Source organism: Cucurbita moschata, unplaced genomic scaffold (assembly GCF_002738365.1).
Source record: "Cucurbita moschata cultivar Rifu unplaced genomic scaffold, Cmos_1.0 Cmo_Scf00037, whole genome shotgun sequence".
Lineage (NCBI taxonomy): Eukaryota > Viridiplantae > Streptophyta > Magnoliopsida > Cucurbitales > Cucurbitaceae > Cucurbita > Cucurbita moschata.
Genome location: NW_019268553.1, coordinates 931,083 through 951,602, shown reverse-complemented (window position 1 = coordinate 951,602; position 20,520 = coordinate 931,083). Strand labels below are relative to the sequence as shown.

Genomic DNA, 20,520 nt, shown 5'->3' with positions numbered 1-20,520 from the left:
CCCGCCGATCCGAACAGCTAAAAACGCGCCATTAAAACATTTATTCCCAAAAGCCCTGAGCAAACAAGCGTTGCTGCAACGTTCACGAGGTGGCTCCCTGCTAAATTCAAAGGGCTTTTTGGTCATTTCACTTAGAAAATAAAACTAAATCTAAATAAGAGAAAAGTAAAGACGGCTCAAACGCGATCTAAATCTCAACCAACCCTTCTCCAATTTCCACGATCTCTCTCTTTCTGATACAGAGAGAATGCTCTCTCCGGAGCCGGCGACGTCACCGGCGGTGATTGCGATCTAATCCGACTGAGTCAAATTCCGCCATTGCCGGAGCGGGTAACATTCCGGTGATCAGAGTGGAAGCTAAAACCCTAACAATTGTTCATTTCTTGGTAGATCCTGACTAGCTTGTCCGGATCTTACAAACTTGGTGGGAATGGCTTCTTCGGAAGCCGCTTCCCGTCTGAGCCAGGTCATAACCCCAGCTCTTGAGAAGATCGTTAAGAACGCGTCGTGGCGGAAGCACTCCAAGCTCGCACATGAATGCAAATCTGTTATTGAACGCCTCGCGTCCTCACCAAAGCCTTCTTCTCCATCTTCTCCGTCGTCTCCTACTGATTCCGAGGCTGAAGGTGCGGTTCCCGGCCCCCTCAACGATGGCGGTCCGGATGAACATTCGCTCGCTGAGTCCGAGTCAATTCTTAGCCCACTCATCAATGCTTCATCCTCGGGAGTTCTCAAGATAGCTGATCCAGCAGTTGATTGCATTCAAAAGTTGATCGCGTATGGTTATTTGCGTGGCGAGGCTGACCCCAGCGGAGGCGTTGAGGGGAATCTACTGGCGAAGCTGATCGAATCGGTGTGCAAATGTCACGATTTAGGTGATGACGCTCTCGAGCTTTTGGTGCTCAAGACGCTTTTATCGGCTGTCACGTCGATCTCCTTACGGATTCACGGGGATTGTTTGCTGCAGATTGTTAAGACTTGTTACGATATCTACTTGGACAGTAAGAATGTGATTAATCAAACTACAGCAAAGGCATCGTTGATTCAAATGCTAGTGATCGTGTTCCGGAGAATGGAGGCAGATTCGTCTACAGTTCCTGTTCAGCCTATTGTTGTTACGGAATTGGTGGAACCGATCGAGAAAACGGACGCAGATGGGTCGATGACGCAATTTGTACAAGGGTTTATCACGAAAATTATACAGGACATTGACGGGGTTTTGAATCCGGCCACGCCCGGTAAGGTGTCAATAGGTGCGCACGATGGTGCATTTGAGACTACTACGGTGGAAACAACGAATCCTGCTGATTTGCTGGATTCAACTGACAAGGATATGTTGGACGCAAAGTATTGGGAGATTAGTATGTACAAAACGGCACTGGAGGGAAGGAAAGGGGAATTGGCAGATGGGGAGGGCGAGAGAGACGATGATTTGGAAATTCAGATTGGTAATAAGCTGCGGAGGGATGCATTCTTGGTGTTCAGAGCTCTTTGCAAGTTATCCATGAAGACACCACCGAAGGAGGCAATGGCGGATCCGCAGTTGATGAAGGGGAAGATTGTCGCATTGGAATTGCTCAAAATTTTGCTGGAAAATGCTGGTGCTGTTTTCAGAACGAGCGAGAGGTATTTTATACATTCTTATGAGTGGAATCTGCATTGATATATCAAATTTTTTTTACTCGTTTGTTCAACCAATCTTTTACCTCTTGGATCTTTACCTTGCTCTGGAAGATTAAAAATAAGAAAATCAAGTTCTTTTCTTGCTTGGTTACCCTGCGGAGGTTAAATTCCGTGGACTAAAGATCTTTTTACTTGGTTCTGGGTCCTTTATGGCATGTGTTATGCTGGAGGGTAATGGAGGATCTAGACCACTTGCTTTGGAGTTGCCCTTCAGAGCTGATTATTGGCTACTTGTGGTATTAGTTGGGTGTCTCCCTGAGGTTGTAGGGAGTTTCTCGAATTATTCATCACATGTGCGGTAGTTGGGACTCCATAACGGTTGAGTTGTGCTCGTATTGACAAACTTTATTTTGGCTTTTTTTTTTTCGGGAGTGGAGGGGAGGGAGGGAGGATAAGAAGCACGTTACTCGCAAAATGAGGAGAAACAACTTAGGGGCTAGGGGTAGAGAAAATCCCCTCCCAAGGACTACAGAGGATTACAAAGGAAGAGTCTTCTAGTCATGATAATAAAGAAGTCTATAATTACAGAAGGAATGAATTTGTTATGATTAGTATACATCACCAAAAAGTTGTTTTCTGTATGCTACGACAAAAAGAATCCCGCGAAGTTGACATATTTTTTTATTTAGCTTCTACCAACACCTTATTGAATTGGAGTCGAGAATTACTTGAAAATGGATCAGTAGGTGGCATGGGCCACGAGTATAATGCCAGGCTTTTTGTATGATAGTTTTCAATTATACTTGCATTTTTCTTGATGAAAGCTAGTTGAAATTGGTGGTAGAATTGTCCACTCTGATATTGGTGCTCCTTGCTTGGTGGTGTCCTTGTCGTTGCATTTTGATGAACTTGCTTTCTCACAGGCAAAAAATGTGCTTTAGATTTTCTCTTGTTGTACTTCTGGTGGCAAATCATTAGTACTAAAAAATGTCTATACAACAGGTTTCTGGGTGCCATTAAGCAGTATTTGTGTCTTTCATTGTTGAAGAACAGCGCTTCAACTCTTATGATTATATTTCAGCTATCATGCTCCATTTTCATCAGTCTGGTATCACGATTTAGAGCCGGATTGAAAGCAGAGATTGGAGTCTTTTTCCCCATGATTGTTCTGAGAGTCTTGGAAAATGTTGCTCAACCGAATTTTCAACAGAAGATGATAGTGCTTCGATTCGTAGAAAAGCTGTGCGTCGATTCCCAAATATTGGTGGATATTTTTATTAATTATGATTGTGATGTCAATTCATCCAACATATTTGAGAGGTAGGTATGCAACTTTTCAAACATGGTGCTTGAGATTCTAGCAATAAGAATTCTCACCTGATACGTGATCCTTTCAGAATGGTCAATGGACTTCTTAAAACTGCTCAAGGTGTTCCGCCAGGTGTAGCAACTACACTATTGCCACCTCAGGAGTTGACCATGAAACTTGAAGCTATGAAGTGCTTAGTTGCTATCTTGAAATCAATGGGAGACTGGTTGAACAGGCAGCTAAGGATTCCAGATCCCCATTCCACCAAGAAAATCGAAGTAGCTGAAAACAGCTCGGAATCTGGTAATGTTCCAATTTCAAATGGTACTACTGATGAGCATGGTGAAGGTTCAGATTCCCATTCTGAAGTTTCCACCGAGATTTCTGATGCTTCGACAATAGAGCAACGTCGTGCATACAAGCTTGAACTCCAGGTAAGCTGACGTTCTATCTTTTGTTGCAACATCTCTATCTTTTTCTGCATTGTTTATTAACTATTATGGAACTACTTGATGACTTGTGGCAGGAAGGTATATCACTTTTTAATCGCAAACCTAAGAAAGGAATTGAATTTCTTATCAATGCTAATAAGGTGGGAAGTTCACCTGAGGAGATAGCTGCTTTTCTTAAAGATGCGTCTGGTTTGGATAAGTCTCTGATTGGTGATTATTTAGGGGAGAGGGAAGACTTATCACTTAAAGTAATGCATGCATATGTGGATTCCTTTGATTTTCAAGGATTGGAGTTTGATGAGGCCATTAGAGCACTCCTTAAAGGTTTTAGGTTGCCCGGTGAGGCACAAAAGATCGATCGTATTATGGAAAAGTTTGCTGAGCGTTATTGCAAGTGTAATCCAAAAGCTTTCATAAGTGCTGATACGGCCTATGTCCTTGCATACTCCGTCATATTGCTTAATACCGATGCCCATAACCCGATGGTTAAGAACAAGGTCTGATCCCTATCTCTGATAATCTGGTTAATGTTAAAGAGAGAATGCTTATATATTTCTCTTTATGCAGATGTCTGCTGAAGATTTCATTAGAAATAATCGTGGCATAGATGACGGTAAAGATTTGCCGGAGGAGTATCTGAAATCATTATATGAAAGGATATCAAGAAATGAGATTAAAATGAAGGATGATGATGAAATGGCTCCTCAACTGAGACAGTCTACAAACTCCAACAAACTCTTAGGCTTCGACAGTATCCTAAATATTGTGATTCGTAAGCGATGGGAGGACCAGAACATGGAAACGAGTGATGATCTTATCAAGCATATGCAAGAGCAATTTAAAGAGAGGGCTCGCAAAACTGAGTAAGATTGGATGGCTTTCCATGAAAATCTTTACTGCTTTAATTCTTCTTCTTAACGATTTTTTGTTCTATATTATCTGCATACAGAACTGAACTTAAGGTGTGGCTTGATCTATTTCCTTTATACCCAGAATCTAATGTTTTCCTATAAAGCTTATAGGCTTCATTGAAGTTCCTTTCAAATGTGACTCTGGTTGCTTCATAATAGATTTTTCTTGTACTTTTTTAGGTCTGTTTATTATGCCGCGACAGATGTTGTCATTCTTAAATTCATGATTGAAGTATGCTGGGCTCCTATGCTGGCTGCCTTCAGTGTTCCACTCGACCGAAGTGACGATGAAGTAATTATAGCTTTATGCCTTGAAGGCTTTCAATACGCCATTCATGTTACTGCAGTAATGTCCATGAAGACTCACAGAGATGCTTTTGTGACTTCACTTGCAAAGTTTACCTCCCTCCACTCTCCTGCTGATATCAAACGAAAAAATATTGATGCAATTAAGGTTTGTTTTCGCATGCCCTGTCTTCTGCTTTTGTCTTGTTATCAGGGTGTGGGTGTCCTACTCCTTGCATTAATTATGCTCATGGCTCATCCCTCCTAAACTCAAGATCTACTTCAGGAGATAATTTGAGTTTTGAACTATTAAATTTTCCATATCAAGGCTTGAACTAGGACCATGGAGAGATTCTTCAAATATCCCAAGCTCTCAGCATATGCTAGCTAGCTCTTTGGGTACTTTTTAGAGTTTAAATTACACAAGTCGAATAGGTCCATCGCTCAACGAGGTGATGGGTCAATGTAGTCAGTACAATTTCCAGCTTCTAGTTGGCTTGGTGATCTGTTACTCAACCTCTATGGATTAATAATTATCAGGTGATATAAACTTCAAAACAGGCCATTGATGTAGGATCCTGCCAGTACAGCTGAAATTATAGAACCATAAACGAACCCACTTGCCCATAATGGGGCAAGCTTTTTGCATTATTATTTCTGGAAGGAAAACAAATTCCAGTTTAATATGATGGAAGGTGAGACGAATACTCTAGTCGAGTTCAGCTGTCTCAGTAATAATCCCCGACTCTACTGTGTCATGGATATTCCGACTTCATCATTCGGTGATAAATAATAATCAACGTCCTCACCTTTGATTTAAAGACCTTTAACTTGTTTATTTTGCCTAGACGAAGTATTTGAGAATGAAGTATCTTTTGGCAAATATTTCTGAATGAACTGATTTTAACTTGTTCATTTGTGGAATATGAATCTGATTGTGAAGATATTATCTGAATTTTCATTAGGCAATAGTTAAGATTGCAGACGAGGAGGGAAATTTTTTACAAGAAGCATGGGAACATATTTTGACATGTGTTTCTCGGTTTGAGCATTTACATCTCCTGGGTGAGGGTGCTCCTCCAGATGCCACTTTCTTTGCTTTTCCTCAAAATGAGTCCGAAAAGTCGAAGCAATCCAAGTCAACGATGCTTCCATTATTGAAAAAGAAAGGAGTTGGGAGGATTCAATATGCAGCTGCTGCTGTGATGAGGGGTTCATATGATAGTGCTGGTATAACTGGCAATTCTTCTGGAGTCACATCAGAACAGATGAACAATTTGGTTTCTAATCTAAACATGTTAGAACAAGTTGGAAGTTCTGAAATGAACCGCATCTTCACCAGGAGCCAAAAGTTAAACAGTGAAGCTATTGTGGACTTTGTTAAGGCACTCTGCAAGGTTTCCATGGAGGAGCTGCGTTCCACATCCGATCCTCGTGTCTTCAGCCTTACGAAGATTGTTGAGATTGCGTATGAACTTTTGCCCTTTTCATTTAATGAAAATCTCAGTTTTCATTCCTGCTTAATGATTAGCACGAATTTGTTTATTTACGGAATTGATAAGGCAGTTTGTTCAACATTTCAGGCACTATAACATGAACCGCATTCGGCTTGTATGGTCAAGCATCTGGCATGTGCTTTCTGAATTCTTTGTGACCATTGGATGCTCTGAGAATCTTTCAATTGCGATATTTGCAATGGATTCCTTGCGTCAATTATCGATGAAGTTCTTAGACCGAGAAGAGCTGGCGAATTACAACTTTCAGAATGAATTTATGAAGCCTTTTGTCATTGTAATGCGCAAGAGTAGTGCTGTTGAGATTCGAGAATTGATTATTCGATGCGTCTCTCAGATGGTCTTGTCTCGAGTTAATAATGTTAAATCTGGATGGAAGAGCATGTTCATGGTATGGGAAGCCTATGTGAACTCCATCCTACTTTTTGTTCTATTTTGGTTGCTTCTTGATGAATTGATGTTTGTCTTTATTTTCAGGTCTTCACTACAGCTGCTTCTGATGACCACAAGAATATTGTTCTTCTCGCCTTCGAAATAATCGAAAAGATTATAAGAGACTATTTTCCATACATTACAGAGACTGAAACGACCACCTTTACAGATTGTGTGAATTGCCTAATCGCATTTACCAATAATAGGTTTAACAAAGACATTAGCCTCAATGCCATTGCCTTTTTACGGTTCTGTGCAACCAAACTTGCTGAAGGAGATCTTGGATCCTCATCAAGGAACAAGGACAAGGAACTCTCTGGAAAAATTTCGTCTCTTTCGCCTCGGAGAGCAAAAGATGGAAAACATGATACCGAGATGACTGACAAAGACAACCATCTCTATTTCTGGTTCCCTTTGTTAGCTGGTAATGACACTGCCTAATTTGCCTTTTATTTGAACTGTCATGCATTTGTATCCAGACAATATCTAATATTCTATTCTGTAAGAAGTTTTGAGAAAGGGAAATCTAACATATGGCGTTGTAAGAGTTACTTCACTTCTAATGACACTCGAGTATTTTGTTTCGGACTTTGCAGGCTTGTCGGAACTGAGCTTCGATCCCAGGCCCGAGATCCGAAAAAGTGCCTTACAAGTGTTGTTTGATACCTTACGCAAGCATGGTCACCATTTCTCATTACCATTGTGGGAACGGGTTTTTGAGTCTGTCCTGTTTCCAATATTTGATTATGTCCGACATGCTATTGATCCATCAAGTACTTCATCTGAGCAGGGAGCCGATAGCGAGAATGGGGAACTTGATCAAGATGCGTGGTTGTATGAGACATGTACCTTGGCTCTGCAACTAGTTGTTGACCTTTTTGTCAAATTTTATAGTACTGTCAACCCCCTTTTGAAGAAAGTGTTGACGCTTCTGGTTAGTTTTATTAAACGTCCTCACCAAAGCCTTGCTGGCATCGGTATTGCTGCATTTGTTCGCTTGATGAGCAATGCAGGAGATTTATTTTCCGAGGAGAAGTGGCAAGAAGTGGTTTTTGCTTTAGGAGAAGCAACATCTGCGACGCTTCCTGATTTCACGTTCCTAGTCAATACCGATTCTACAATAAGAAGCCACAGACTTGAGTTGAATGGGGAGAGTAATGCAGAGACTAATGGTTCTGAGTTACCCGACGATGATACAGAAAGCCTAACAACGCAACATGTTTACATTTCAATATCCGATGCCAAATGTCGAGCTGCTGTTCAGCTTTTATTGATACAGGTAGGTTCTATAAGCTCACTTGCTCTTTGTGCTTATTGTATTACAACGTCTGTGTGAGTCTTCAATATTATAGTTGTGGATGCAAGAGGCCTCTTACTTTGTTTTGCTGATAAAACTGAATAAGCTGCTCATTTGTTTTGCAAATATGCAACTTTTCTGCTGTTCGGATTTCTATTGATAAAATCTGACAGTTCTCTTGTAAAATTTGGCAGGCAGTTATGGAGACCTACAACATGTATAGGTCTCACCTTTCGACGAAAAACGTGTTGGTCCTATTTGATGCTTTGCACGGTGTAGCATCTCATGCTCATAGCATTAATACCAGTTTGGCCCTACGTTCAAAGCTACAAGAGTTTGCGTCCATAACGCAAATGCAAGACCCTCCGCTGTTACGACTCGAAAATGAGTCTTACCAAATTTGCCTCACTTTTGTACAGAATCTTATTTTGGATAAACCTCATAGTTATGAGGAGGCAGAGGTTGAATTGTACCTCGTTAAGCTTTGCCACGAGGTGTTGCAGTTCTACGTTGAAACAGCGCGGTATGGCCTTGTGGCCGAAGCATCAGCTAGTAGCGGCACACAACCACATTGGCCAATTCCTTTGGGTTCTGGGAAGCAAAGGGAGTTAGCTACTCGGGCGCCTCTCATCGTAGCGATTCTTCAGGCCATTTGTTGTCTAAATGAGGCTTCATTCGAGAAGAATTTGGCAGGGTTCTTCCCTTTATTGTCTAGCTTGATAAGTTGTGAACATGGATCGAATGAGGTCCAAGTAGCTCTCACTGAAATGCTCAGTGCTTCGGTCGGTCCCATTTTGCTTCGGTCTTGTTGATCCTTCTCGGTAAGTCCAGACCTCAAATTTTTGAGATGTATGATAAATTATTTATTGAAGCCTTCAGTCGTTTTTTTTTTAATTTTTTTATTCCAGTCGATTTTTCATTACATTTCCCTTCTCGCTTCAATGATCATAGCATAAGTTTAGGCATGTAGCATAAGGAGTTAGTGATGGCTTTGAATTTTTGCTAGTAATACTTAACCGCATTGAATCTAATTTATTTTGGAGAGCCCCATCCATTCAGAATTCATAGGGATAGAGTTTCTTACCTATGTTCATAAATATATTTTCAAGCTGTAAATTTGCATGTTCGATGATACTTTTGAACGTTCAAATTCAAAGTTGAGAGGCTAAATTTTTTGGTACGAATATATATGGAGATTTGAAGCATACGATCCATAATCAAACAAATGTTCTAAAGCTTTTAGTTGAGCTACTGAATTATGAAACAGATGAATACATTGTGTTTTCTTTGATTATTTTTAAGTTCCTTGAACAGAGAGGTTTTGATGAATTATAAAAGGAAGTCTTAGAATCCAGGACTTACCTTCAGACTTAATTTATTGTTCTTAATACATATTATAATAATAACAAACTGCATATATGGTAGCTGTTACTGCACAAGTTTCATTGAAATTAATTAAATTTACCCTAACTCATAAGCTTCAAAGACTAAACATGGGTGAATGAGGTGAACGAACTCCAAGCGATACTTTTTTAATAATCACTTGATATAAACTCGAGATAGTTTCGAAATTTTGTCATTTACAATATGACTGTCTTTTCTGCTTGTTCCAAATAACAAGCAGAAAACCGCTAGGAAAGACTTGAAAAAGAAGAAAAAAAAAGAATGAAATGTGAACAGCTTGCATTTCAGATCAATTTTATACAATATTTCATCCAAGTTTCCAAATACTAGGTGGGTCCCAGTTTAAGGGAGTAAGAACTCTCTCACTCTACAAGGCTTTTCCCCTCTCTTTCTCCTATTCCAAAAATTTCCATCCATTCCAATCAAAGGCTTTTAACGCTTAAAAGAAATGGAAGTTAACCCCAGGATTAAGCATCAAAAGCCTCTCTCATTCATACAGCTAATGTATTAATGTATTAAGAAATGAGTTCAACTTACTTACCTGTGATTTCATTCAGCTGGAAGACTAGAGAAGGATTGAGATGCAACTGTGATACTAGGAAATTCTTCCATCCTAGCAAGTCATGTATGAGTTAGAAAGAATTCCCAATATGTATTTGAGAAACTTAGCATTCGATTCTCAGCCTTCGCATTTCGGAACGGAACACGGGACTGGAAGTTAGTGTTCGACGAGCAAGGTTCCTTATGTCCTCTCTGGAACAATCCCGTGATATGCGAATTAGCTCCCAAAGTGCACCTCCACTAATCATCTCCTTTGCATTCACTTCTAGAAAATTGGAAAATTAATGAAAGATTAAAACGGGATTCAAATTTGATGCAGCAGATGACTTGTGAGTGTTTGAGAAAGAATAAAAGCCTGACCATGTTGTGCTAAATGGCATAGAGCAAGCTCGATATGGCGTCGGATTGGTGCTACTTCATTGTTTGCATTTTGTATGATCCAAGGAAGTGCTCCATCTTCTATCAAAAGAGATCTGCCACTGCTCATCCCTGCAAGAAAGAGCAATTAATCTAACTAGCCTTGTTCATCAACATGTCACTAAGTCGTCACAAAATTGTTATCGAAATCGAGCATTACCATGACTAGATGCTCGGGACTCGCATTTTGCAAAGTTTGCTACTCCACGAGCAACTTGAGAAAGAACATCTGGGTGTCCACATCGCACCATTCCCAGCAAGGCTTTTAAGCCACCTTCAGATCTCAGTTTCGTCTGTAGTTTTTCTGGTAAAATATAAGACCAAAACATAATAACTAATATGATAAGATAGATATACCCATAATGCTAAAATTATCAGACAGATATATCTCAGGTAAAAACATCAAAAACATAATAGGGAAACATACATCAAACCGACATCTCATTAAACCTGTGTTTCTGACAAAGGTGGCCGATTCTTACTCAAGATTTGGTGACAATTTCTATTTTAATTTCAAATTAAGAAAATATTTTAAAAACGATCTTCGGTATATTGGGGGTGATAGATCAACAGACAAGAGATGAAGTTCTATTTTAATTTCGTAATGTAACTCAGTGATGGTACTGCCAAGAGATAAAGTTCTACTTTTCATACCGTTGCCACATAAATTAGCAATGGCTCCAGCAACCATGCGCAAAGTTTGTGGATCCTCGGCAGCATTGGCAGTTAATGACAGTAGACTAATTCCCCCTTCAGCCATTATTCGTTCTTGATTGGCTTCTATTATGTGGAAAAAGCGAAATATAAACACATCAAATCAAAGAAACTGAAAATGAGCAAGCAAACACATGGTCGATAAGATGCTGTCAGTAGCAAAAAAAAGAAATATGGATGAACATTTACCATTCATAGCAAGATTTGCAATTGCACCAGCTGCTACTCTTCTAACTGTTTCATCCTCATAGCTTCTAAGAAGCATCAGTAAAGAAATAAGACCACCTGCCTCGACAATCCTCTTCTGATTCGACTCTGCTTACCACAATGTCAAAAACCACCAAAAACTCAGAAATAAAGTAGAGATTGAAAGAAAAGACAGTAGTATCTATGTCGAGCACAGAAAACAGAAATCAATTATTTATAAATATTCATCTTAATATGAAACTGACCCATGCATTGACAACAAATGGACTAAAAAATGAGCATTTTTATGGATTAGGATATCACCCAGACCAATAACAAGGAGGTAATGGAACACCCGCTATAATAGGCCAGTCATCACTGAACAAGAATATTTAGAAAGGTTCTTAAGGAGAATCCCAATCAAAGGCAACAAAAGTTAGGATTTGTTTCAACTAAATTTCTAACGCACTCCAATATTTTTGGCAGAAACAATTGAAAATTAGTCAGTCTCATGATGTTGCATTTACGTGAATGAAAAGATCATCATCAACAGAAACACCCCCAGCAATGACACTAAAAACGTGGGGCAGATATATTTAACATGAACTTTTGTTTTCATTTTGACAAGAAATTTCAACTCCTATGGTGAGGCAAAATAATTTCACAAAGCTTGCTAGTAACTAAACATACCAGCAACATATAAGAGAATTCTAAAAATAAAATTTGAAATATAGTGAACATGTAATAAATATCCTCGAGAAAAACTTGCCTTCAGCAGCGAGATTGGCTAATACTTTAACAGCATGAATTCGTACACTGGCATCTTCTGAGTCCAGCAAGGACAATATCTTTTGCAAACCAACTGCCAAGGAGGCAAGAAATAGCAGAAATATAAAGAAAAAAAATATGAAGCTATGAATAACCTCGCTGAAATACTAAATTGCTAAACTCTTGTTTACCTTGTTCAAAAAGAGTGGCAACTGGTGGCTTGTGACCGCTCTTTGTTTCTTTAAGTTGAGAGTGTCTAAATGGAGACGTGGGAGTATCATAAGCAGAAAATCCACTGTCAGCTCCACCCCTATCAAGACACCTCCTCATCTGCATGGAAGCACCAAAGCCATTTTGTTTACAAATTATGATGCCATCAGGCACATGCACCTAATCCTAGCGACTCAATGAAATATAGTCTATGCATGTTCTACTATATGAACTTAGCTTCTAAATCAAGTTAAAGATTGCAAGAGCATTTCTAAATCAAGTTAAAGATTGCAAGAGCATAGTGAATTGGGCATGACAAAAACAGCCCAAGGTCTATACAAGATAGTGAAATTATTTTCTACACAACAGGTACCTGTTCAGCTTCAAGGGTCAGTTGCGACAATTGGCTTCGTAATATTATTACTTCTTCTTCAAGTTCCTTTTTCTGACGAGCCTCATCTTCCAAAACTTTAGTGAGTCTAGTAACATCAGATTCTTCACCTACCTATACACCATAAAGCACATTCAGTTGTCGTGTATGCACAGATATCAACGTAAATCAAACGTTACTGCTGAAGTAATCCATTTTCAGACGAGTACACACATTTGGCTGCCTGTTTAGTTCTAGTTGATGTCTAAGCCTGCTGACCTCCTCTTCTGCCGCCTTCCTAAGGTTTACTTCATTTTCAAGCAACTTTTTCACTTCAACTTCTTCAGCAGCAGAAACATAGCCCCCCTACACAATCCTCCAAAACCATTGCTTGAGTGTCAGATGAGCGTCCTTCACCCAGAGAGAATGTGTAGTTTCCACATCAACAATGGATGGGGAGCATTCATACCATGGAGTCGCATAAACAGTATATCGTGAGATTTCAAACAATTCAAATTCAGAATGCTGAAACATTAATGGAAATGGTGGATATCAACTACAGCAGTAGAATTTGCATGTGGCAGCAAGACAACTATTAAAATTTTAATGACTAAAGTGCTTCGACGGAATGCCTCAACAGTTATTTGGTGGTTTATTTGATTAGAAAGGAGTACAGAATTTTAAAGGACGCTCCAAGAAATTTGGGAAAGGTTTGGAAAATCATGCAATATAAAAAGGGACTAATTTAGTAGACAAGTTCTAAAATGGTTAGAACCGCATAACCATATTTAAGAACACTAATATTCTCTTTTTTTCCCCCTCATGAATAGTAAAAGACTCCTGCTGAGAAAGCTATAATATTACCTGTCCACTCCAATTGTCACGAACAGAATTTTCATGATCAATCTTTGACTGGTTCAAGACCAACTTCTCTTCCAATTTCTTGACAGTGTCCATATAATCCATCTGGCATTTTTTAGTTTCCTTCTACAAAAGACATTAAATTATTTCATTCAACAATGAATGGTGCTAAAATGCCTTCCCTGACCCTCTCCACATGAAGCCAAAATAAATAACCAGAGAGACCACAAGAATTACATGGCCAAGAAAGACAAAAAAAAATAATAATAATAACAATAATAATAATAATTCTAATTATTTCGTAACATTTCAATCTCTTTAGAAATTACAAAGCAAGATAAAGAACATGCAATTCAAAAAATTACAAGCTAGAACAGTAATAATATACCCAGCGATTAAACATGTAATAAGGGTTCCAATATCCCTTAGTCAAAATCAAGAAATTATCAGTTCGTCATGAACAGGAATACAGAATTTCAATTATTGACAATTTTCTCAGCACCGAATTATTCACAAATAGACTACTCAACGATGTTAAAATTAAAGCAGAAGGGAAGCCCAACTTTTACTGTGACATGTAACATTGAATTGATTGGCCGGCAAAAGAGTTCAAAGGTTGTGCAACACGATACTCAAAGCTAGTAGAAGAAATTAAACAAACCTCCAATGCATCAGCAAAATTCCTCTCAGCCTCAGATATGCGGTTTTGAGCTTCGAGATGTATCTTTTCAACTTCATCTTCAAAAGCCTTCTGTTGTCTTTCATTTTCAGCAATCAGTTTGTCCAGCTGTACCTCAAGCTTCCTAGACAAACTTCTATAATCAAATTCCTCTTTTATTTTCAACATATTCTCCACCTTCATAGCCTGTAACAGAAGGGGCAATTGAGATTATTTCAGCTAAGTAGAAACAAATAAATTTTTCACATAATGAAGTTAAAGATGAGTGAAATGAAATGTAAGAGCTGATAGAGATACTCCAAAAAAATGCCAGTTTAAAGAAAAATAGTCTGAAATATGAACCACATTGCAACTTAGAAAACTCAAGAGACTCACCCTTTGGCCAAATAGAATGGTACTTGCAGTCTCTCCCCGATGGCGTGGAGATGGACCAATTGTCACAATTAGAGAAGTTCTTGCTGAACCTGTTCTACACAAATAATGACCTTAAAAGAGGATAGGCAGTAAGAGTAAACAATTTGGCAAAAGTTTTGCCTGATAAAAAGAATACAACTTGCACATCCACTAAGGTTCATGAAAGTACAAAAGAGTGCAACTAAATGGGGACAGCAAACTCAAATGCTAAAAAAGGCTATGAAAATTTCTAAAAGCTTTGCACAATTAGCGAACACAAAATAAAAAAAAAAAAATAAAGCAAGTTAACATATATATTAAGATAGCAGATCTATCCAGTAGAGATGATCAACAGATATGGGCAAATCAAGCCAACCAACTGAACCGACTGATATTCAGTAATTCTTAATTTATATATATGCATACATATGTATAATTATAATTATAAAAATAAAATAAAATTGCAGTCCATCACCACTCAACATCCCTCTTTCTCTCTGAAGACTTTCCCTTTTTGACTCTCCGAAACCATTGCTGACTGACCAATGACCACCCCTACTGTCCAGACACTAGAGGAATGGTCAGCGATAACATTTTGCTGTCTGAAAAATGAGCCCAAAGGTTTACTGAACTCTGAAGAAGTTATTTCTCTCTCAAGAATAATCCGAAGATATAACTAACCACCATTGTTTCACCGTCTGACAGCAAACATACACCTTACCCTCAAAGTGTAGGTTAAAAACGGCACTTGACTAATATGGTGACTTGTCCACTCCATGGCAGCCAAGGATAAGGCGCAGCTCAAGGACAATTTGGCCTATTCCATTACAACTTACGGGTGTAACTGAAATCAGTTGATGGTCTCTTTATGAGTATCTGTTGCTATTATGTTTGAAGTTTTTCCTTTTCATGTACTCAACAATTGGGAGCAAAACTTCAGAGAAATTTTATTCCATTTCTATCCTTTCTTTTTCGTCTTTCAGACGGTAACCATATTTTTTGGTTCCATTGTTATTGGTATACAATAGAATACTAGGACTGGATATCTTTTCCAATTTTCTCTATATCTCCTTTAATTGATCAAAGGCATTCCTAACCATTTTAAAACATTCAGAGGAATATTAGATACATGAAATGCTATACTTGATTCTTTTCCGCTGTGCTGGCAAACACACACACGTCTATCTTCAGCGTTCAATAGTATGGAATCATAAATTACTACATTAGAGCAAATAGAAGACGATGACCTGTAAGTCTTACCTCCAAATGAATCTCTAAGCAATCTCGTAAGTTTGGAATCTCGTATAGGAACATGAGCACTATTTTCTGCCAAAGCATTAATGCACTTTCCTAGAGCAGTAAGTGATAGATTAATCGACTTAGCTTCCTCCAACAGATGCCCCTCACTCCCTGCAAGAAAGGTTCAGAGATTAGCATATTTCAAAGAACAACTATATTTTTTTTTCCCTGCGCTGCATCTCAATTATTCTCAAGGGACCACCATCTAATTCTACTATATTTTATCGTCAAGGTAATTCGCAGGATATCAAATCCCACCATGGTTTGAATCCATTCTCTCTAAGCTCTTTATTAAATTAAATATTAATCATATTAAAATCAATATAATGCAATTAATTTAACATTTTAAATTACAAAATAATAATAAAGATAAAACTAGCAAGGAAAATGTGTTAAGCGAGAGTAGAGAGTATTCCTAGCTCTATTTGCAACTGTTTTTCATTTTAATTAATTCCAACTCGGAGGCTTTTTTATGTAAAAATCCCATAGGAATAGTTTTACAAATCAAAGAAATATGTCTCTTGATTTAGAATAAAACTAGCAAACAACAATAAGTTTCTTAACCCTAATTACTCACAGCTCTCACAAACTAGGTTAAGAGGATATTTTACACTGAACTACTTTGTCGACAAAAAAAAAAAAAATGATCCTCCATGCATCGTTATGACTCTCACCATTAACCGGATAGGAAACGACAGACTTTGTTCCACTAGGAACACCCTTTATGGAAAATTAATAATCAATAGCAACTTCCCCTTTTTGTTTATACTACACCGTTTCATACAAAGTAAAATAAAATATCATAATAAACAACAGCAAACCTGATATTTATTTCAACCACACTGCTACCGGAAGATTAGCAAGGCAACATCTCAGCAAACAAAAGTAAATTCAAACTAGATTTCAGAGGACAAGTACAAATCTATTACAGTCGCTAGAGAGGGAACATACCTGACTTGTGAATGCGCTCTGATCCTGCCAAATCCACTACAACCAGCTTGCTCTTTCGAATAAGTGGCCTGAAAGGTCTACCTAACTCTGAAGGTTCACCCTCTTCACCTGAAAGAACCTCTTCCCTTACAACAGATCTTTTTACCTGTACCTGCACTACAGCGTTGATATAATTTGAATTATCAAGATCCAACAAAAGTCTCCTTCCTGATAAATAAATTGTAAATCATGAAATATTAAATCGGAGTCACATAAGGATATATAGACAGTAAGAAACTGATTATTCACCATCAGAATTGCATGGCTACGAGAAGACTCGGTATTCAACTTTGTATTGGCAGCAAACCGATGGGCCTCTCCAAGACGTAGTATCTCTAGAAAACTGCTTTGGTTCCTGATTTCCACAACAGTTGCTCCAGGTACGGAAACATCACCTGTTTTAGGATCTTCCACAAATGGGATATTATCATTCGCTGGATCAAGCAAGTCTTGCAGAGTCTCCATATAAAGCTAAACAACAGAAGCCCAAAAATATGAGTAAGTTGCTTGCGAAGAACCAAAAGACTTCAATTAAAAATTTGGAGCTTCAACAAATTATGAAGGAAATAAAAATCCAGAAGATATATAGTGTGAAACAGCATAAACAAATAATACATGTACTATTTTGTCCTGTGAATTAACACCTGCAAGTAAGAGACTGAAACTGAATCTGCTTCATGAGATACATCAGCTAAAATATCCTCCATAGCACGGACCATAATGCCACGATCAGACATATCTTCATCCCCTAATCGTCCAAGCGTAAATGTCTTCCCCGTACCAGTCTGGCCATAAGCCATCACGGTCCCATTATAACCTTCTAGAACACTCTAAAAAATGAGCAGGTCATCGCCATCAGAAGAAGAAAATGAAATAAAATAGAAGTTCACTGCAGGAATGTAAAAATGCCCTGCTAGTGTGAGTCAGAGCATCATACAGTCGGATCAGAAGAATGATAAAAACTACTGCTTTTTGGCATGACATGTATCTGGTTCTCAACAACTTTAAAACTAAAGAATATTGCAAGCATACACACCTCCACTACCGGCTTTGCAACTACTTCATACACACGCTTCTGTGATGCAGATTCAGTAAGCACCTCATCAAATTCATATGTGTCAGAATCCCAATTGTTCTTTCGAAGTTTCAATCTTTTAAGCTGCCATGAAGTAACAAATAAGGTCAATGTCAAATCTTATAATATGAAAAGAAAGAGTTCATTCAGATTTGGCCACTAATAACGGGAAGCTGATTTCCTATGTCTTTTGTTTCCATCATATTTAATCTCTTTTTTTATTTTCGATAACTAGGTATCAGGGACCCAGCCCCACTAATCCTAGAAAACATTTCACCCATCCCATGGCCCAGACCCGAAGAAATTAAGGGTTTTTCTTATTGAGCTCATCCAAATGTTCGAATACACAACTTCTAAGTAGGTATCACCAACGAACCACGTACCTTTATTTCAGACTTCAATTTTAATAAACTGCCGTTGGCCCAGAGGAAAATTTTTATTCCGAAGTAATCTAGTTATTCTCAAATGTGCTACTAATAGCAACTGAATCTTCGTTGTCTTCCATTATCACGAGACTGTAATTACTTCAAGTGAACACACAAGCAACATGTTTTTGCTTATCTCATGGCAGTAATATTTGCTCTATTATTCTACCCAAGATGAGCTGAGAATGAAATAAAATATATTAACCTCTGGCTGCAGTTCCACACAATCAGCAAAATCTGCATCTGCCACTTGCTCTTCTGCATTTCGGGGTCGTAATCTAACAGCCACACGAACTCTTCCTGGCACTGACCAAATCATATGCAACATGGACGAAAATAAGCACGGCTTGGTCATTGCACGCTACATATAGAAAAGAGGGAGAGAGAAATGCAAAAATAATTCCCATCAAGAAAAACACAAAATTCGAGGTCCAGTTTCCAAAAATCCTCCTCCTAATTAATCCTGAAGTACTGAATGCACCAACATTGGAAGTACACCAATTCAATTTATTGAACTATGATGCTTAAAACCACAGTCGCACAGCTGAATCTGATAAACAGACCACTTATTTGAGGAAGCGAAACTCGAAGATCAAACTGCTCTGAAGAAAATGCTGAAGTCAAAGCAACTCTAGATGGCAATTACAGGACACTTTACCAGAAAACAAAAATAATAACTACGAAAACAAGCAAAATAAATCAGCTCTATGTCCATTTGATTTAGCAAGTCATAATTTCAAAATAAAGATACATTGTCACGTACCTCCATCCCCATCCTTATTTGAATTGGAGCCAAAAGAGGCAGAAGTAGACCGACGAATAGATGGCCTAGCTTTGAACGACGAACTCCTGAGGTTAGAAGCAGCATGCGACGGCCGATCCACCTTGAAGGATCCTCTATGAGAGTTGCCATTCCTATAAGCACCATTCAAAGCCATACAATCCGAATATAGACAGCAGAAAAATCACCGTCGATCAAGGATTCAAAGGCGTCTGGTCCTCGTTAGCTTTGTGAAGCTGCTCGGAACAAGCAAGCAGTGAAAGCGAGTGAAAAAACCAGAAGTTATGGGACAAATATAAAGCGTTTGCTTGTGCTTGCTGGCTGGCTAGCTTGATTACACTGCGAAATGATGGAGAAAAGGAGTGGAGCCCAAATAAGTGAAGAGGAGACAGAGATGGTCGCAGATCGGTAGGTCCAACGAAGAAGAAAATCAAGAGAAAATAAATCGACCACGACGTGAAACCACCCGTCGGAGAAAACTGCGCGGCGGCCAAAACGCCCCCACGTCGCCGACCACTCTTAAATACCGCCGACGGTTTTCACAGTGCCTTCGTGACGAGTATTTCTAGAAATTAAAAAGAAAATGGAATTATCTTCAAAGGGGAAAAAGATGCTGATTTCGCGGCAAAAACCACCGAGTAATTTCAGTGTTTATTAATAAATTATTTATAATTAAAAAAAACGAATTAAAATACGTGCTAAACCCAACTGAATAATAAAAAATAAATTATTTAAATAGCTCCTTTAATTAACGGATAGACCTAAAATATAAATATCAATCTAATAATTAATTTTTCTCGAGAGCAATCAACACGTGATTAACTATTTAACGAATGTTTGTGTAAATTCTCGATAATTATTTTCGTTATAATTGATCGAGAATGACCTAATCTGTAAGCAGATATTGTTCTCTTTGGGCTTCTCAATTTATAAATTGTGGTTTATTCACAATCCACCTCTCTTCGAGGTCCAGCGCCCTCGCTGTCACTCTTTCCTTCCCCCGATCGATGTGGGACCGCCCTCAAATCCACCCCTCTTTGGGGCCCAATGTCTTTACTGCCACACCACCTCGTATCTACCCCCTTCGGGGAAGGGCGAAATGGTGGTTTATTCTCCTCCCCATCCCCAACCAATGTGGGACATCACAATCCACCCCCCTTCGGGGCCTAGAATACATGCTGTCACTCTTTCCTTCCTCCAATCGATGTGGGACCGCCCCCAAATCCACCCCCTTTGGGCCCAGCGTCCTTATTGACACACCACCTCGTATCTATCCCCTTCGGGGAACAGCGAGAAGGCTGACACATCGTCCAGTGGTATCTACCCCCTTCGGGGAATAGCGAGAAGACTGGCACATCGTCAGTGTCTGGCTCTGATACTATTTGTAAAGGCCCAGATCTACCGTTAATAAATATTGTCTTTTTTAGGCTTTCCCTTTCGAGCTTCCCCTCAAAGCTTTAAAACGTGTCTGCTAGGGAAAGGTTTCTACACATTTATAAATGGTGGTTTGTTCTCCTCCCCAACAAGCACATCACATCATCAATGAGGTCAAACACAAATATTT

The 20,520-nt window shown here is 38.8% G+C and overlaps 2 protein-coding genes across 3 annotated transcripts; one reads left to right on the top strand and one right to left on the bottom strand.

Moving 5' to 3' along the window:
- Positions 1-430: 430 nt before the first annotated feature.
- Positions 431-8,865, top strand: LOC111431861 (brefeldin A-inhibited guanine nucleotide-exchange protein 2-like). Its single transcript, XM_023068570.1, has 11 exons — positions 431-1,626; positions 2,626-2,943; positions 3,021-3,366; positions 3,459-3,881; positions 3,952-4,247; positions 4,476-4,749; positions 5,546-6,048; positions 6,164-6,485; positions 6,572-6,950; positions 7,123-7,805; positions 8,018-8,865. Exons 1-11 carry the CDS (start codon positions 431-433, stop codon positions 8,633-8,635), a joined length of 5,358 nt encoding a protein of 1,785 aa, XP_022924338.1. The 3' UTR covers positions 8,636-8,865.
- A 621-nt stretch (positions 8,866-9,486) lies between these two features.
- LOC111432064 (kinesin-like protein KIN-UB) lies at positions 9,487-19,562 on the bottom strand. Of its 2 annotated transcripts, none has more exons than XM_023068864.1 (19): positions 18,939-19,562; positions 18,381-18,481; positions 17,712-17,834; positions 17,320-17,505; positions 16,925-17,146; positions 16,637-16,787; positions 15,647-15,796; positions 14,369-14,457; positions 13,976-14,179; positions 13,318-13,437; positions 12,688-12,819; positions 12,457-12,588; positions 12,065-12,203; positions 11,875-11,967; positions 11,109-11,234; positions 10,860-10,985; positions 10,366-10,509; positions 10,149-10,277; positions 9,487-10,053 (listed from the first exon to the last, which is right to left on the bottom strand). In XM_023068864.1, exons 1-19 carry the CDS (start codon positions 19,111-19,113, stop codon positions 9,893-9,895), a joined length of 2,703 nt encoding a protein of 900 aa, XP_022924632.1. In that variant the 5' UTR covers positions 19,114-19,562; the 3' UTR covers positions 9,487-9,892. The 2 variants fall into 2 exon arrangements, with proteins under 2 accessions (XP_022924632.1, XP_022924631.1); XM_023068863.1 differs by having other exon boundaries at positions 13,318-13,440; positions 18,939-19,561.
- Positions 19,563-20,520: the final 958 nt, after the last annotated feature.

Excerpts from the sequence above, each read along its gene's own strand:
- LOC111431861 (XM_023068570.1), top strand. The coding sequence starts at position 431 with ATGGCTTCTTCGGAAGCCGCTTCCCGTCTGAGCCAGGTCATAACCCCA. Across the intron at positions 4,750-5,545 it reads AAAATATTGATGCAATTAAG|GCAATAGTTAAGATTGCAGA; the intron begins GTTTGTTTTCGC and ends AATTTTCATTAG. Across the intron at positions 6,049-6,163 it reads ACGAAGATTGTTGAGATTGC|GCACTATAACATGAACCGCA; the intron begins GTATGAACTTTT and ends TCAACATTTCAG.
- LOC111432064 (XM_023068863.1), bottom strand. The coding sequence starts at position 19,113 with ATGGCTTTGAATGGTGCTTATAGGAATGGCAACTCTCATAGAGGATCC. Across the intron at positions 10,278-10,365 it reads GTCCCGAGCATCTAGTCATG|GGATGAGCAGTGGCAGATCT; the intron begins GTAATGCTCGAT and ends TCTTTCTTGCAG. Across the intron at positions 10,054-10,148 it reads ATGCCATTTAGCACAACATG|AAGTGAATGCAAAGGAGATG; the intron begins GTCAGGCTTTTA and ends CCAATTTTCTAG.